This window comes from Oreochromis aureus, linkage group 8 (genome assembly GCF_013358895.1).
Source record: "Oreochromis aureus strain Israel breed Guangdong linkage group 8, ZZ_aureus, whole genome shotgun sequence".
Lineage (NCBI taxonomy): Eukaryota > Metazoa > Chordata > Actinopteri > Cichliformes > Cichlidae > Oreochromis > Oreochromis aureus.
Genome location: NC_052949.1, coordinates 5,909,278 through 5,928,274, shown reverse-complemented (window position 1 = coordinate 5,928,274; position 18,997 = coordinate 5,909,278). Strand labels below are relative to the sequence as shown.

At 39.2% G+C, this 18,997-nt stretch overlaps 2 protein-coding genes across 5 annotated transcripts in view; both read right to left on the bottom strand.

Moving 5' to 3' along the window:
• Positions 1–6,809, bottom strand: part of myo1d (myosin 1D) — a 113,520-nt gene extending 106,711 nt beyond the window's left edge. For both annotated transcript variants that reach the window (XM_031759343.2, XM_031759345.2), the window contains exon 1: positions 6,273–6,809. In XM_031759343.2, coding sequence (XP_031615203.1) covers positions 6,273–6,367 — 95 coding nt within the window. In that variant the 5' untranslated portion in view covers positions 6,368–6,809. The remainder of the gene's footprint in view (positions 1–6,272) is intronic.
• Positions 6,810–8,622: 1,813 nt separating this feature from the next.
• LOC116335643 lies at positions 8,623–13,315 on the bottom strand. 3 transcript variants are annotated; one of them, XM_039616210.1, is made up of 10 exons: positions 13,254–13,315; positions 13,112–13,163; positions 12,448–12,522; positions 12,150–12,215; positions 10,923–10,985; positions 10,800–10,842; positions 10,521–10,634; positions 10,152–10,421; positions 9,860–9,949; positions 8,623–9,305 (listed from the first exon to the last, which is right to left on the bottom strand). In XM_039616210.1, the coding sequence occupies exons 3-10, from the start codon at positions 12,520–12,522 to the stop codon at positions 8,899–8,901; spliced, it is 1,128 nt and encodes a 375-aa protein (XP_039472144.1). In that variant the 5' UTR covers positions 13,112–13,163; positions 13,254–13,315; the 3' UTR covers positions 8,623–8,898. The 3 variants fall into 3 exon arrangements, with proteins under 3 accessions (XP_039472144.1, XP_031615251.2, XP_039472143.1); XM_031759391.2 differs by having other exon boundaries at positions 10,521–10,703; positions 13,254–13,314; XM_039616209.1 differs by having other exon boundaries at positions 10,521–10,700; positions 13,254–13,314.
• Positions 13,316–18,997: the final 5,682 nt, after the last annotated feature.

The window sequence follows — 18,997 nt, the reverse complement described above, 5'->3', positions numbered from 1 at the left end:
GATCTAATGAAGCCACCAACAGCAGTTACACAAAATAATGGAAAAGATGCAGCAAGAAAAATGGAAACTGTGACACAACAGCACTAAAATAAAGACCAAAACCTGGTCCTGGAAACACTATACTTGGGCTAACGTCCTGCTGCTGACCCTGCCTGCCATCTCAAGAGTCCACAAATGAGACGTCTCTGAGAGTCGCTGAAGCTATTTTGGAGGGAAATAAAGCTACACAAGCACAGCCCCTGTTTATGTAAGGATGGTAATGTGTTTCAGATTATAGGCGGTTGTATGGAAATTCTTGTGGTGAGACTGGACTTTTCACTGCTGGATTGCAGGGGAGCAGGCCGATGAGGCATTTCTCAAACAGCCTTCTATGAATCTGTCAGCTCGGCGAAGGCTCGTTTTCTTAGTAAGAAATCTCCCAGCAAGATAGGCAGTCTGAGGGACTGAAGCAACTTTGGAGTTTGCAATAAAGAGCAAACAGTTGTCATTAATGTTTAGCTACTGCAACATAAAGGAAACAGATGTTAATCACACACGAGCCTGTCGTCTCCCTCAGATCTTGTACCATTAACGCCAAGACGTCATACACATTTCTGCGCTTGCTCCTGCTGGCCCTCCATTCCCAGAAGCACACTATCTTAGCATTCATCTATATACATTTCTCTTCCATTGACTGAAAAACCACTGGGAGGAAAAACTTTAATAAGCGGGTTGGGATTAAATATTCTTACAGTCATCTGCTGCACACTATCACCGTTTTCATCTTTGCTGTGGGGCTAGGGAGCACGTCAGCCAGGACAGTGTTGTGCACATGGACTTTGGTTTTATTGCAGAGGAATGAACAAAGGCACAAAAGCAGCAAATAAAGAGGGATTTAGTTGAGGAAAGGCCTTAAGCTTAATATGTTCCAGATGCCAATGCATTTAAATTTAAAGAACGGCCCCCCAAAAAAACAAAAACTATAACATATAAACACGTAGTGGGTCTTTAGTGTCACCGGTCCTCTCAGAGCACATCTTACAAGAGTGAGAGACACTAGGTTTCCTATGCTAGGTTTGATCCCTTTTTTTTCCCTTTTTTTTTTGCAGCACAAAAACAGAGAAGGTTGTCTCATTTAACATCACCCCTCTTTTAATGTACCTGCAGTTGGAGCAGTTAAAACAGGGGGAGCATTGTGTCTTTTACAGCAACTGAAAGTAATTTACCAAGAATTCTACGTTTAAATACAGGCAATGCCACAATGGAGTGACAACTGTAACCTAGCTATGCTACCTGAGAACAAAATTGAATCTCATATGTACAGTATATGCCCGTCTGCACACAAAATTCTTTACTGAGCTGGGAAGAGGCTGCAGGAATCAATGAAATGTGAGGAGCAAAGGCAGGGGAAATGCCAGCTTTCCTGCTTTGCTGGCCTGCTGCACATTATTGTAGACTTCCTGCTCAAAGTCCTGTTTAACTCCGCATAGATAGGTTTAAGGGTCAAATCACTCAGAGCAGTCAAACAAACAGAAGCCTTCAGACGTTCAGAACAATATTTTGCTTGTGTAGAAGTCCTGATAATATTATCATACTTAGCACAGTAGAAAGAAAACCCACAAAGATGATTAGGATTAAAGCAAACAGCCCATTTCCCATCATGTTCCTCTCATCCAATTTTCATTCATCTGGACATTAATTAAAAACCTGCCTTCATCTGTTAGTGTAATGATCTGGAAGATCAGACACTTATTTATAAGACTGGTGTACAATAAAAATACCCCCACATTTATTTGGGAAGCGCACAGGGGTTCAGAGGATTTTTTTCCCTTGGAAAAGACAAGACAATGCTGCCTTATAAAGACATTTAGTGGCAGAAAAACTTGCCTGGTTGAAGGGATATACACAAGAGCTGTAAGTTCGCAGGATGTCAGATCTAAAGGACACAGGGGTCACTAAATGCTGCCATAACCGTTTTGCCCATATTTTGCTTTATTTAGTCAGTTTATGGTATAAAATCAATTTGCTGTCATCAGTAAACATGAGTTTAAATTAGGAGAGATAACTCGCAGTTATAAAAATAATCAGATATGGGCTCTGCTGAACAGTTTTGAGCATATCTGCTTAATGTCGATGTGCAAAGTTTTCAAGACCATACAGCTATCTGGCATGATTCTCCTACCATCTCTACAAAAAGACTTTGGGCAACTGCTGGGCTCTATTTTGAGACTGGGAGGCTCTCTGGAACAGGCCACACAGTTCAACCTCAAGTCAAACAAAGTAAATGTCAACTTGAACAACCATTTCTGGCCACAGTGAGGGAACACAAGCAATCTTTTCCAAATCATGCCTTACATGCATGCAGCCACCGGGGAACTTGATTACCTTCCCAACATGGCAGGCATTTAACAGCACTAGCAGAAATCCCATATAGAGCGGAGTAATTGAGTCGGTTAGTCAAACTTGGCCAACTGGGGAGTCACTAAATGAGGACTGGCTCCACACCAAAGCTTGGCTTTTGACCCACTTTAAATAAAAATATTTGGGGATTTTCACAACTTTTGGAAGAGTGAACAATGTGAGCTTCTCAGTAAGAGACCATGAGGAACCACCTGGAAAATGTTATGTTACCTCTTCCAGCACCTGTAAATAACTTCAAATAAATGCATTCAGTTTAGTGGCTCTGAAGCTAAATTTCAGTGTGTTACACTTATATTATGATGCTCAGCTCCCACACACAGTGTAAAACACACCCATGAGAGATGTGCAAAAGGGCTGCAGCACTGCTCACTTTGGATGAGAGAACTGGAGACAGCCTAAACACACTCACACATGTGGCCATGAATGCATGCATGCACCCTCAGACTAGGGGAAAAGGAGCAAAAAGGAAGCACTCCTGGCTGGTCACACCCTCTACAAATAACAATCTGCACACGCCACCTCCGGACCGAGCTGTCTAGCTGGAGGGAAGACAAACAGACAGAAAATAGGACAGAGTCGGGAAAAAGAGGCCCGGTGCTGTCTGGATCCTTGCAGGTTTCTTGCCTGTCTGCCAAGGCTACTGTTCACACCACAGAAGCTGATCTAATTTTAAAAGTATGTTAGTAAAAGCTTTGTTAACGAGAACGGCAATGTCCTCTATAAACATGTACACTTGTGCATCTGGCACGCTCTCCTCTCAGACATCTTTGATTTATCGTAAACAGCAAAGTGTACACTAAAAAAAGAGCAGTCCAAATGCATTTAACAACAAAAGCTCTGAAATATATTAATTAATGAAATTAATCACAATTCTGATTCCTGATTTTAATATATTCCCTAAATATATTCCCCCTAATGATGGTGTTCAAGTAACTCTAAAAGCCCCAGTTTTCTGAGCATGGATTTAAGCTTGAATATTGGCACATTATAACAAATGTTTATGCGGAGTAAAACATGAGGAAAAGCTGGCAGAAGGTACTGAGAGGGAGAAGAAAGACTTTAAGGTACCACTAATACACCAAATGATTCTGGCTGCATTGCACTTCTTTTAAGCAGGTACATGCATCCAACAGTTCTCGTCATTATCACCAGCCCCACCCCCTACGGGCGGAAAAGGAATCACAAACATTTTGGTGTGGTCCACATTCCTGAATATCTTGCTCTGCTTGGTCATATAAGGAAAACCACACAGCCAACTGACTGCCAGTAGAAAAAGACCTTGGAAAGTGCAACCTTAAAGTCCTCCAAATATTTACTCTACAAGTCCCTGCTGGCAGTATGTCTACTAATAACTGAACTTGTATGTTGTTTAATGAAGACCTTCACATTCACAGCAGCAAAACACTTTACGCTTTTGCAAAACTCACTACACTACACTACAGATGACAGGTTAAACAATGAGGGATACAGTGGCTCTGTTATACGTTCCCTAAGAAGGAAGGAAGGACGCTGTAAGTCAAAACAAAGCTGCTCTAAGTGATCACTTTAATTCTTGATGAAACAGTTTACCCCTAGTGTAAGCGGTCTCTTCAAGATGACAAAGGCAACGTCAAGACTCAGGGGCTCACTAAATAGTTTGATGAGGATGATGTCAAACATAGTCTATGGCCTTCATTGCCGCCAGGTTACAAACCCACAAACCATTCTTTGGATATTTTAGGCTTAAATGATAGTCACCGGTCTCATTATCATCATCAAATAAGGAATACCCTTTTGATTGTGATTCATGCTGCACTTGGAGAATCAATCTCAAGGAGCACAATAGTTGTCAGTATGTAATATTGCAACGAAAATTTGTCTTCCTCAAACTGCATACAATTGGCCAAAATGTCTTTGTAAGCTGAAGCATTAAGAGTTTCATTCACCTGAACAAAACTCCAGAAAAACAACTCCATAGCATCATTCCTCCTCCACCAAACCTTAAGTGTGGCACAGTTGGAGAGGTAACGTTCCCGGGTATTCTCCAAACCAATCTATCCATCAGATTGCCAGATAGATAAACATGATTTGTCTCTCCACAGAACACATTTCCACTACTCCAAAGTCCAGTGGTGCTTTACAGCAATCCATCCTGCACTTGGCATTGTGTTTGGTGAAGTAAGGCGTGCATGCTGCTCCTCAACCATGGAAACCCATGCCCTGAAGCTCCAGGGATGCGGTGTTTGTACTGATGTTCATGCCAGAAGAGGTTCAAACCTTTGAGGCTACTGAGTCAGCAATGTCTTGGTGACTTTTACACACCATGTGACTCAGCACAGCAACTTTACAGGGTCTAACGGTATGTGGCTGATTTGCTGTGGGTCCCAAACACTTCCACTTTGAAGTCATACTGCTTACAGTTCAAAAAATGACTCATTGCAGCACTCTAACCCAAACAAAAACAGGTGAGCTCTTTAGAATCAGCTCACTCTTTCTCAAATATTTGTAAAGGCAGAATGTGTGGCTACATCTTATACACCTGTGCCAAAGGGACTGAAAACACCTAAATTCAAAGAATAAGTGGTATGGTCTAAAACTTTTGTCCATACAGTACATATAGTGATACTAATAAAGCACATGTGCTACCTCTTGTTTGCTTTTTTTACCATTTATGGATCATGTTTCTTCACATGCCAGCTTACTGCCAATACTGTTATTAATTGTTCCGGCTGTAAATTTACATTTAATGAAGTACATCACACATCAACACCATGTATTTTAAACCTTTTGGTTCCGATGCAAATCTAATAAACTGTGCTGCACCATTACAGCTAAAGCTACCCAGCAGTATAAAACCAATTAAACCAATCATCTCAAGCTCCAATATTTAACCGACAAACACAGTAATTAATGATTTTTTTTTAATTATAAAATAATATAATGTGCATGATTTTGCCAAACTTTCACTTCAGGTTATTTGAGTATATTATCCTAAAAACCTTGTTACAAAGGATTGTAAGTAAAGGGTCTAACTTTTTGTTTTACTAATGTATAAAACAGTTATTAAATACAAAATAATTTTCAGGCTCTTGTGCAGCACCACTGTTCATGTATTAGCCCAAAGGGCTAAACGTGTACCTCAAAATTGTAGCCAGTGTTTCCTGTGAAGTATTTTTCTGATCAAATATTCTGATTTTCTGTGTGCCCCCCTGCTTTGTTCTAAGTTCCCCCAGTGCCACACCATTAAAAACACACCAACACACAAAGACCTCACTCCAAACTGACATTGGGGATCAGCTTCCACTTTCATCACAGATGGCAGAGGTGAAGAAAGGAGATGAAGAAACTGAACTCCAAGCCACAGCCCATCTGAAACGTAATGTTACCCCCACGCTGCAAGGCGTGCCTGACATCATGCTTGACACAGAGCCACTGACAACACAGCTGATAGAAACCGGTCTGGAGGAGAATCCGTTCAAACCGTACAGGAGCTGTGTGTATGTCTGAGTGTGTGGAGGCTGGGTGGAGTTTCGCTCAAAATATTTCGAAGGGAATTACCGGTTTGATCAGAAAGCACGCAAAGGTGTGAGAAGAGCGACAGCAACCAAACACTTCAAACAAGCTGGCTATTGTCCCATCCCATCATTCACATGTGAAAGTGACGTATCGAAAACAGGTGATGGCAGAGCTTATAGCAGCTTGACAAGTTTTCTTCATTCAGCTAGAATGAGCTTGTAGCACCTGTTGAATGACAAACAGCAAACATTTTGGCTAAAAATGCTGTTAGAAGGTACCGTGTTCGCTCTAAATCTCCACTCTAAGCGTGAGTGCTTATTAGACACTCCTGCGGATTTACAAAGGTGAACGACCGCAGCCGTGCAGGGCTGGCTTACCTGAGTTTTAGGTTAGCCATGAATTCTTCCATAGACACGTTGTCCAAAAGCACAAAGTCTGCTTTTCCAAACTCCAGGCTCTCGTGTTCTGCCATACTGTTATTTTTTTCTTCTTACTGAAACTCCTGGAAAATAAAATGTGTCAACAAGTTGCTCTGAAGTGCCGACAAAGGGTGGACATTGGCGGGCTTCCCTGACCACCTCCTCTACTTTAATGTGCAGCTCTGTAGTGGGTGCTCATTTTTTCTTTTCTTTTTTTTTGTGGTCAAATTCTAATTTTAGTCATGTTTAATTGAGGTCGGAAATTCCCTTTTAAAATCCAGCAGCTGCTAATTCTGAACGTTTTAACACGCCGTTTCCCTTCAGGAGCTCCGCTTTTCTTTTAACAAGCAGGAATTATTCCAAAGTATCCTCATGTCCATACAAAGTTTCGTCTTCACGCCGAAAAGTACCGTCCCGTTACACCGTGCGCCAGCTCCTCCTGTCCGTCCGTCCTTTTTCCTGGAGTTTCTCTCCTGTCGCCCCTAAACGACCGTACACCAATAGGATTGAAGCATCCTCGTCTAAGCCCCGCCCCCGCCCTGTGGAGAGGTGTTGGTCAGGCAGCGATGTGTAAGTTGAAAAGCATTGCAAATATTTCTGTAGACCACCGCTCCACCAGTTTCTGATACATATTTCAGCAATGACGACGCCACCTCTAAGCTGTTAAACACTCGGAGGAAAACCATAATGTTTTTGGCCTCACTTTAATGATGCCCTCTTTTACCATAAAAGGGAAAACTGGGTCTCAGTAAGATTTTCTCAAGATGATATGAATGAAAAGCAGACGTACAGTTATGTAGACAACGAGTCATTCACTGGATTAATTATCAAATAAGCTGTGATAAATAAAACATCATTTTTTAGGTTTTCCCTCCTATGCTGTAGCTTAATGTTGCCTTCTGAATGAAACCTCCTGTTAAAGAAGCTGAACACTTTAAATGCCGCCGGCTGCTCACCAGGCTTACTCTGATGTTAGTGCGCCACCTTGTGTAAAACAGACGTAAATGGCTTTTAATGACGCTTATGACTGAAAACTCCTTATAACTCCACCCTGACAAACAGAAGTGTTGCTCTAACCGTATTCACTTACATGCTTATATTGTAAAATATCATCTATTATGTGATTTCATTGAGATTAAAATCTCAATCGAAAATTTTAACCTGAATAAATGAAGGATTAAAAAAATAAATTTGTTCTGCCATTACAATACATCATAAATCAATTAATTTAGGACATAAATGACTGGATGACGTTTTATTTCCTACTTCTATATTTGGCCCAAAAATCCTTGGCCTCTAACAGCACTATGGGTAATCTTGGAGTCATTTTTAACTAGTATATGCCAAAAATATTAAAAAATACTTAGAATTGCTTTCTTTCATCTGCGCAATATTATTAAAATTGCAATTATCCTGCCTCAGTGATGCTGAAAAACTAGTTCAAGCATTTATTACTTCTAGTCTGAGCTATTACTATTTTTTAATATCAGGTTGTTCCGAAAGTTCCCTGAAAACCCTCCAATTAATCCAAAACGCTGCAGTGGGGATAGCAGCAGGAACTGCAAAGAGAGACTATATTTCCTCTATACTGGCTTGTCTTCACTGGCTCCCTATTAAATCTTTCTCCTCATATACAAAACATTGAATAATCAGCACCATTATATCTTAAAGAGTACATAATATAATATTACCCTAACGGAGCATTTTGCTCTCAGGCTTACTTGTGGTTCCTAGAATTTCTGAAAGTAGAATGGGAGGCAGAGCCTTCAGCTATCAGCTCTTTGCCAGTGGATTTGGGAGACAGACATCATCTCCACTTTTAAGATTAGACTTATAACTTTTCTTTTTGATAAAGCTTATAGTTAGGATGGAATCAGGTGACTCAAGCATCACTTTGTTATGCTGTTGTAGACACAGGCTGCTGGAAGACTTCTTGTACCAGACAGCACATTTCTACTCTCCTTACCACTTTGTATTATGGCTACTGCTCCTGCTATTACTGCTGCACATCTGTCTCTCATCCTCTGTGTTTTGTCCTGTCTACCTATGCTCCCCTTTTTCTGTTTCCTTCCATCCCCAGCCATTCACAGCAGATGGCTCGCCCTCTCTTAGACTGGTTCTATTGCAGGCTTCTTCCTGTTGAGGGGAAGTTTTTTTTTTCCCTGCTGTCACCTAGTGCTTGTTGGGATTTCGTTCCAGATAAAGTGCCTTGCTGAGTTTTGAGGCTTTATAAATAAAACTGAATTGAAAGTGAATATTAAATAAATGTATGAATTGCAGTAATGACAGATTTAGATAATAACATCACTCTTAAGTCTTTTTAATATTAATATTTTCATTTAAGCATCAAAGCAGACATTTAATACTTTGGGCATTTAGCTGGCGCCCCAGAGTAGTTAATACAGTGGAACTGGTTGATTTAGTACGAGTTAGCATGAGCAAAAATAATATAATAAATTACAACAACAGTGAATCTGTTGACAGAAAGAACAAACTTTTTCCTTATCTCTTCTTTGCTAAAATACAAAAACAAATAAAAGTGACACAATACATCAATGAGCACCATTTTAAAAAGGGGTGTATATTATTTACTTTGTAAAAGCAGTGAGCCTCCAAATGTAATAGTCATGGATGCAGCGGTGGCCCAGGAGTTACCACAGTTATGGGTGACATAGACTGAAGCCCCTCTGCGGAGGAACGTCATGTATGTAGATGTGCTTCCAACACTGTAGGAACGGGGAACATGTGCACGAGAAACAGCCACCCAGTAATTATTTATTACTAGCCACAGATCGGTTTTAAGGCCCTTAATGGTCGTCTGAGTGGAGAAGAAGAACTGGTAGATTCCTTTGACGGGAGCCCTGAACACACCAGTCCTCCTGTCGAAGGCTCGGCCCACATTCACCAGCACCTTGCTGTACTTGATCCTGTTCATTTTGCCAGTGATTTGGGCAGGGTAAGACGCAAAGAAGTGGATCTTTCGGGAAGACACTGAACAGCAGATAATCTTATTATTAGTATTATTACAAAGACAAATAGATATATACCTTGCAGCAATGTCTTAATAAAGAGAAGCTTTTGTAGGTGTATTATGGAAAACATAGGATAATATCTTAATCATTCTTACACAAACTATGTAGCAGATTCTCCAGCTTTAAGAAAGTTTAATACCAAATGAGTAATTTTTTTTGCTTACAATTAAAGTTTGAGGAGCAAAAAAAGAAGATTTCATCTGTCTCTTAATGTTTCTTAAAGTAATACAAATATTTAAACAGAGTTGTTTAATGAAGCTTTTCTAAGTTGAAGTTTTGTATTTATATAGATACAAACTAGTAACAAATTAGTGCTGTACAATAATACATGCAACTATTTGTGCCTGATTGCCCATATTAATCAATGTTAGTATTCAATAAGTTGCATTACAATTGACAAAGAAATGCTGTCATCAAACAGAGAAGAATAAAAGTCCCAGACATCCAAGGCCTTCCATCCCTTCAGCGTAAACGTTAGTATGACGCATTCAAACTGACAAAAACTTTACTTACTTCTGTTTGTCTTGCATCTCCAGTTAATCTTATCTCTGCTCACACAGGACTGGTTTCTCCTGCATCGCCCGCACACAAGCGTGTTGACGTCTGAGAACACACATTCAGCAACATTCAAACAGTCCTCTAAAAAGCACTGCTCTTAGCAGGAATTAGACTGTTCCAAAAGGTATACATTTGCAGCAATCAGGATAAATATGGATTGTGGGTGAAAGTGGATGTCATTTTTCAGCATTCAAAAGCCAAACGCTCCCACAAGTGTGCACAATATTAATGCATTTTTAACTTATACCTGCACAGTAAGCCAAATAACAGGATGTTGGCTTAGTGAACTGATAGACGTAATAGTTGCCCGGGCACTTCTTGACTTTGATGGGGGTGGAACGGAAAGCACAGCATTGTTTTTTCCAATGGCCGCAGACACTGCGAGTCACAATACCATCCCTGATCCTTGGATGAGGCCCGGACAGCCACAGCGGGGAGTTAGTGCCACATTTGTTCACAGGGACACACCTCTCAGGCATCTGCAGACTTTTACCCTTGTAGAAAAGACGGTACCACCCTCCAATAGAAGATGAAAAATTGATTCTTTTTTGAAATGCCATTGCTACTTTTATTGAATTAGGTGAATGCTACATATAAAGAAAGTGCAGTCGGTTACCTTTCCAGTCTACATGCCGATCACACATCTTCATCTTGGTGGTGGTGTTGGTGGCGCGCCAGGTCTGATCTAGGACCGTGTAGTGGAAACAGGGGTCACCTCGTCTTCTTGCATCTTCCACAGAGGACTGAAAGTTATCATCCTTAATGTCATTTGGACTGTAAGTGAGGATGTGTGTTCCTGCTTGAGAAGAGAGATTGCAGCACATACCGAATTAAGAGTACATGTTTAAAATGGTTTTATTTTGAGTAAAGACTGCAGATTATTTTATTCACTGACCTACTTTCTTCTGAGCTCTTTTCTGATGACTTGATATATGCATCTGCGCATGAAAAAAAATAACACATTCAGTAGCTGGTGCTCAGTATGGAGACAGATTGTAAGGAGTTATATAGAGGCTACCTGAGTCAGAGCATTCTGCTGCTGCTGAAGTGTTGTTTGTTCACACTTCAGGCTCTCCATCTCCTGCAATAGTGAGCATTTTTAGAAAGAGTGACATGCTGCAGTCTCATTGACAGATAAAATAATAATAATTCAGATTTATATGGATTTACATAATAATAATAATGATAATAATAATAAAAATAGTGGGTCCAGATGCTCCAGATGATGTCCAATACATACAGAGGCAGAGTAGTAACTGTGAGGTAATTTATAATACCACTAGAAGTTACTTATACCTATGTGACTATAGAAACAAGAAGGAAAAGAAAAGGAAGGAATAAATGCGTGTGTATGTGTGTACAAATACATGCATATCTATATATATGAGTATGTATACTGTATATACAGTACTCTTGTAAAAGGCTGGTTTGGATTTGAGGATTTGTTTGGAGAAGGCTGGATTGTTGTAGATGTGTATAATTTATTTATGTTTTTTATTTTATTTTGTGCTTTAATAAAAGCTTTAATGCAATGGCTGTAGCTCACGAGGTAGCGCAGGTAGTCTACAAATCCTAAGGTTGGCAGTTTGATCCCTGGCTGCTCTGGTGTGCGTGTCAAAGTACCCTTGACCAAGATATTGAGGCTCAAGTTGCTCTCTATGAATTACATCAAATTACATTCATCAACCATAAAGAAAACAAAAGCCACTGCCTTTAATTTTAAGGCATATTCTAGTATTTTCCTACTAAATGTCTGAAAAATCAAGTAAAAAATAAAAACTGATTTTTTCACACAAAAAATGGAAAGAAGCATTTCCACCTTGACTTTATCAACGCAAAATTGACAGTAGATATAATTAAAAGATTGGGGTTTTTTTTAAGTCAATTAATTGTGAAATATTGTAGCTTTTATATAATCAAATTTTTTTTACCTACAAAGATCCTTTGATAAGACGAAGGCCTGATGTTCATAAAATTAATAAGAATTAAAGTATAGTGTATTTATAATATCATGATTGATTAACCTGCCTATTTTCTTAAAATATCAATGAAGTGTCTGGTCTATAAATCAAAAAAGGTGAAAAATAGAGGTCCGAATTTCTTAAAATTTAAAAGAAAAGATGTTAAAATTTAATTAATTTTTAATAATTGAAAAATTATTTAACAGAATGACAGAATGACAATGAATCAACAGACTTGTTTGTTTATTTTGTTGCCCTAATTGTGTAATAGCTCATTGCATCACCTTGAAAACAGCAGCTAGTTGCACACCCAAAGGTTGATCTTCTATGCGCCAAAGTTTTAGTTCAGACTGGAAAAGAAGAAACAAAAACTTTCTCAAACGACAAATTGAAATAATTGATATTAAACATATTGTGATGTTCTATTCTCTCTACGAGCTCAGTGCGACAAAAGCTCGGCACAGCTCTGTCTGTGCTAAATAACATCTGGGGAAAACTTTTGTTGCATAATAAATGGGTTTTTTTGTATTGTTCCATCTGCCTTCTAGCTTCATAACATCAATGAACAAAGCTCATACTCACAGAATTTGTGTTCCCTGAGCAACCAACTGCACAAGATGACAATGCTACGAACATGGCCAGACCTAAGACAACCATCTGGGGATAACAACAGTTACACAATAGTTATGTAAAAGATGACATTTAAATGCTTTGTCATTTACTCGATGAATAAATCCCGACAAAACACTGTACAAATGTCAGTGTTTATTGGAGAAACAAACAATTTGTGACCAGATGCTCGAAGCTTTGGTTTTATTTTTTTATCACATACCATTAGTGCGAGATGTTGGAATTAATTGAGGAAAAATGCTTTTTAAAGGCTTGGGTTTTATGACAGAAACACATTTAGATACTGTTTATATTTATACAGAAAGAAAAGGACAAAGAAAATAAAAATTACAAGTCAATTCAACCAATTAAATATATTTAGATTTAATTAAATCTGCAGATTTTGCTATTTTTGCTGCTTCTTTTTTTAAAATTAAAAACAACTACAACAACAATAATTGATCATTTGATTTACAAGTTACTGAGTTCAGATTAAACACATTACATAAAAATTGAAAAGTATAAAGAATAATAAAAAGTATGCCTATAACAACACAATATCATCACACAGTCAATATTCAGCTACAGTTATATTGCAAAGAAATCTTACAATTCCATGAATATCCAAAAATTGTACCTTGAACTATCCAATCAGCAGTCTGTGGTTATAGAAGCGGGCCATTAAAGTGCTGAAAGAATGAAAATAGCAAAACATTAAATACGTTTGGACGTCCTGTTTCAATGCAATTAGATGTCTATAAGTGTAACGCTACGCTCACCTCTCATTTCATCATGATGAGAAACTGCACCACTGTCTGAACATGGCCTTAAATACTGACCCGCTTCAGTTTAAACAAAGGAGAAAATTCAGTTTAACGGCATCTAAAGGTGCAATTTTTCACAGACTTGTTGCAAGCGTAGACATGAAATTTCTGTGGTGTTGGCAATTTCTTCAGTTTGTCCAGTCAGCAGACAGTGGTGACACTGTAAAAGTGGTCATTTTTTCATGACCTGTCTCATTACTGCATACGCAGATGGCCAAGGTGTGAAAACAGTCCAACTGACATTAATGTGAAGGCTGTGACTTTTCTGTTCTTAAAATTAAAGTTATCTGGCAAGTGAACAAGTGAAGAGTACCAGCAGTAAACACTTCTTGCATATGCTACACACCTCAAGACATCTTTGAGCTTTAAGATGAAGAATGTACTACTTACTATGAGTTCAACTGAAAGCGTGGGGTGGAGCTAATGTGACTTGAAACTGTTGTGTTGTGGTGAATGTGTTATTCTTCTAAAGGAAATAGGCTGTATTTTCTTTCAGTGATGCTCAGAACAGCAGCAAATAGTATTTTATTAAATTAAATTTTTGTACATTTAAAGATTTTATCTAAATTTCTTATCAGCCAATCACATGGGAGCAACTTGATGCGTTTTGGTCAAGAGAGCCTGCTGAAGTTCAAACTGATCATGAAAACGTGGTTGTTGGTCCCAGACAAGATAGTTTGAGTATTTCAGAACCTGGTGATATACTGGGATTTTTACCACACAACCATCTCTAGGGCTCACAGAGAAAGAGCTGAAAAGAGTGAAAATCCAGTAAGCAGAAGTTCTCTGAGCTAAAATATGATATATATGATGTCAGAGGTCAAAAGAAAATACACACAAGAGTATAAGATGTTAAACCTTGAAGCAGGTGGACTAAAATGCCACTTCTGACAGCTAAGAACAGGAACTCTGAGTCTGCAGTTCACATGAGTTCACTAACAGACGATTGAGAAACACTGCCTGGTCTGATCAGTCTCAATTTCTGCTGAAACTTTGGGATAGTGGTTCAGAATTTGGCATAACCAACATGAAAGCATGGATCCATCCTGCCTTGTATCAGCGGTGGTTCAGGCTGCTGCTGGTGGCGTAATAGTGTGGGGGATATTTTCTTGGTACACTTTGAGCCTCTTAGTACCAACTGACCTTCACTTAAAATGTCACAGCCTACGTGAGTATTGTTGCTGACCATATCCATCTCTTTATGACCACAGTGTACTCATCTTTGGATCGCTGCTTACAAAAGGATAACACACGATGCCATTAAGCTCAGATGATCTAAAGGTGATGTCTCCAGCACTTTGTTAAATCTAAGCCATGATGAATTCAGGCAGTTTGAGCAAGGTGTACCTAATTAAGTGTCCGGTGACTGTATTGCAAACAGTGAATCCACTGCTTATGTACACGCTTCCATGCAAACTAACTACAGGTGGTTGTTTCTATAACCAAACAGACCACTAGAGGGTAACAGCAGCAATAGAAGCTGAGCACCATTACCCCATTATTATTATTAATATAATGAGCCAGGAGTTATCTTTACTTGAAAAGAAAATGAGATAGTTCTTCTGTTTTATTGTGGGCTGACTGAAAGTGGAGGAGAAAATTGTAGCTCCAGTCCAAATATGCAGTAAATGAATAGCTTTATGAAAAGCACCCCATTGGCAGAGCAAGCCGCGTGCTTTACTGCTGTTGAAATCACAATTAGTTTGTCATGATGAAAACATTTGGCATGTTAGTATCTGCTGGCAGCCAGGGTGTTTACAGTGTTTCATACTGGCAGTTGTGGCAGTTGTAACGTTGTGCTCTGGATATTTGTCTGCAGGTCACTGGGCCACAGGTCACCGAGAGATGTAACTGAGCTGAGGCAGGTTGTTTATCTTCCTTTTTAAAAAATCACCAATTACCACTACTTGTTCATTCATTAAAACTGAATCTGTCATGTTCCAGATGCTTTACTATAGAGAACTGATATTAAATAACACTAATAATCACAAACCCCATGTAAAAAAAAATTGTGTAAAATGTAAATAAAAACAGAATAAAATGCTGTGCAAGTTTCATGAAACCATATCTTATTCATTTCCTCTAAAGGCCACTTGAGGCTGAAATTCTTAGTATAAAACTCCTAACTTTACTCCAGAACTAAGTTTAGTTACTCCAGAACACTAGTTTTGGAGTAAATCTATGTGTTATTAGAGGTTTGGGTTGCGAACCCACTCATTGGCTAACAACTTGTCAATCACAAGTCATCAGCCAATGAGCATATCCAACAACTATCCTTTCGAAAACGGAGTATGAGCAAGATTTGTGAAACTAACTTAGGATTTTTTATTCAATATAACCCAAAATGAGTCATATTCACTCATTATTAGCCCAGAGCCTAGAGGCAGACAAGAGTCTACTGGGATCAAGTCAGAGCGCCGTGTTCTGATTAGACTTCTATGGGACTAGAGGTCTATTTAGCAAATCGCCCCCTGATGGACATTTAAAAAAATGCAGGCTTATTACGCTTCCACATTTGCTTCAACTTTTAGATCCTGAGTCTACGCCGTCTTTTATAATGTCTATGAGTCCAAAGTGAGGCTTTAAAACAGTAGAACACAAAATCAATGGGAGCTGTCATGATATATATGAAGTCTATAACTAGACTCCACTGTTTTAATTTTTATATCTGAGTGATTTGATTCAAACATTGCACACCTTTGGTACAAAAAGATTATGCATAAGGGCACTTTGAGAATTCTTGTACATGCCAACATGCTGATGATGGACATTGTGGACTTTGGCAGGGGTTGCTGTTGCTATGGAGAGTTTATCAGCCTTTTGTTTGTATGAGATAGAAGCTGAGCGCTATTGGATTCTTTCCTCAGTGTATCTGTGTAAGCCTGCGGGTAAACAGAGCTATGGCTGCATTTAGATCAGCTGCTGGCCCATATAAACCCAATACGGGATGGAAAACAAGCCACCCACAGGACCTTTCATTCATCAACAAAAACAGATGGGCATCCCTGGAGCGAGCGTGCCAAATCAAATATAACACCTGTACAGTATGTTAGGTCAGAAATGATTTATTATGAAGTTGTTTTAGTTCTGAAACTGTAATTAAATCTAATTAATCTGAACAACAAGTTATGCAAATGTAAATGTACTACATGTGAACAAAGGATGAGGTACAGGGTTTGAGAGATACTGTAAAACTGAATCAGTGATTAAGTCAGATACAGCAGTTTAATAATTCTTCAAATTTATTATATTATTATATTGTCCTCTCCTTTAAACATATCATCATATAAGAGAAACATACAAGCAAACATCTTGAATTTAAAGTCACTTAAAGCACCACATATGATCAACAAAAGGTAATCAAGTTTAGTACAAGTATTAATTTTACAAAATGCTCTCTTTGTGTTGTTTGGCAATAATAAAGTCAAACATTAAATGTTGTTGTATAGCTGGTATCACACAGTATGTATCACACAGTATCACGGGTTAGGGCCACTTTGGGAGTGATTATAAGAAAGACAGACTCCACCGCTGCATTCATCATCTGAGAACTTCCCAGACTGGATATTATCAAAAAATGTGCTGCTGTACATGCCGCTGATACTGCTACACTGCAGGTCCGAGCAACAGTGGTCCTCCTGGGATTGAGGAAAACTCCACCTGCTGATGTGACTGTCCCAATTCTGGACTGGAAAATCTGCTTGAAAGAGGTGGTACCTTTGCTCTTGAAACACAGATAGCAACGTAGCAACTGTTCACTCCTCCTTCTGTTCACTCACAGCCAGCATGTCCTGAGCATACCACGAGGCCAATTCTGTGCTATGACTCGCTGTAGTGTGTTTTTAGCTTTAGTTGTTTTTGTGAGAGCTTGGTTTGCTTTACCAGCAATAAGTCAGACTGGTTCTCCGGGGTTAGTTAGCCAGGGCTATCCTTTGCTACCAATTTCTAAGCAGTCAGTGGGTTTGGGGGTTTCAGAATCTCGTCTCTGCTTTTTGCAGATGATGTGGTTCTGTTGGCTTCAGTGAAGCAGCTTTCACTGGAACAGTTTTCATCCAGGTGTGGATCAGCCTGGATGAGAATTAGCACCTAGCATGTGGTTCTCAGCCTGAAAAGGCTGGAGTGTCCGCTCTGGAACAGGTACAACTTTCGGCACCAAGTGGAGAGTTTAAGTATCTTGGGGTTGCTTCATGAGTTAGCGGAGAGAGGAATGAGACTAACAGCCAGACTGGTCTGTCGTAATGAAGGTAGAGCTGAGTGTAAAAGTGAAGCTGTGAGGTCTGCATTTCTACTCATGAGCTCTGGGTAGTGATTGAAAGAATGAGACTGCAGATGCAAGCAGCGGAAATGAGTTTCCTCCAAAGGGTGTCTGTGCTCAGCCTTAGAGATAGGGTGAGAAACTGAGCTGCTACTCCTCCACATCAGGAGCCAGCTGAGGTGTTTCAGGTGTGTAATGAGTGCCAATCCAGCACATGCTGGAAGAGATTACATCTCTGGGATGGATAGTTATTTATTTATTTAAATTATTTTATACAGGGGGTCAAAATTACCCTGATTGGTTTCATCATATAAATACAACACAAGTAATGTTTACTTGAAATGACTGACAATTAAGTGATAGCACAATCACAGGATAATAAATATGCTTGTAAGTGGTAATGTTGATTAAGTTGTGTTAATGAAAAGTTTAGATTTTTTGTTACTAAAAATATGCAAATTAATTGTAACTTTACAAAGATTACATTAATTGCATAATAATGCTTTGAGAAGAAATAAGGTTATAAATTATTCATGGGGTAAATGAAAGGTTAACATTTAAGCCTACTAGAAAATGGTATCCCGGGTGATTTTCCAGAAAACTTGACCCCTGACCTTAACCTCAAGGTCGAGGTCACTCAAATTTAAACACACAAGATTTGTATGAATTTTAAAATCCTACGTTGCCTCGTCCTCGAGTTATTGCACAAGCTTGGATGTCCATGCTACCCCATCAGCTTTTTACAGCTAAGGGGTAAAAAAAATCAGTATTTGACTCTAGAATTTAGAGCAAGCATCTCTAAGTGACCTTTAAAGCACAGCCATTACTGAACATGTTAAATGTATACTGCCTCTCGCCCCTTTGAAAAAGAAAGCGAGCAGAATCCAGGTATTATTAGAACTCCCTTTAGGCTTTTATCCTTTGGCTGCATGAGTCTCACACTCCCCTCATATCCAGCAACCACAGGCCCATGTCTTAGTCTGTTTACCCTAACATGACCTCTGTCTTATTGGGCTCTGAGCCATGAGCTACTAAACCAGTGTGTTCCTTCTTGTCACTTCCTGGCAAAATAGTGGTGCAACTCTTTGTACCCTGAGGCAGTGAAAGCAGCTGAGTGGAAATAACTAGATGTAAAGTTCTGATCGGTCACGTACGTGGTGAGATTTCTTTGGTGCACGAGGGTCACATGGTGGAATGTCTACAGGGTAGAGTTACTGAACTTGACCTCATCTCCATCTTTAGAGGAGACCCAGTGACACCGGGCGGCAAAACTCTGTCTACTTTGTTTCTTTCCCTAATCACTTCTCCTTTCATCCCCCACAGCTGTAATCAGCCGCACCATAGGGACCATCCACTGATTGATATAATCACTTCTGTACGCTTAATTAACCGACTGCAGATGACATTAAAATAAAAAATATAACAGAAGAGTAACACTTTAAAC

Bases quoted from the DNA above. Each gene is read 5' to 3' on its own strand.
- LOC116335643 (XM_031759391.2), bottom strand. From the start codon at position 12,522: ATGGTTGTCTTAGGTCTGGCCATGTTCGTAGCATTGTCATCTTGTGCA. The intron at 10,704-10,799 runs GTCAGTGAATAA...TCTCTTCTCAAG, and splicing joins AAGAGCTCAGAAGAAAGTAG to CAGGAACACACATCCTCACT. The intron at 9,950-10,151 runs GTATAAGTTAAA...GTGTGTTCTCAG, and splicing joins TTATTTGGCTTACTGTGCAG to ACGTCAACACGCTTGTGTGC.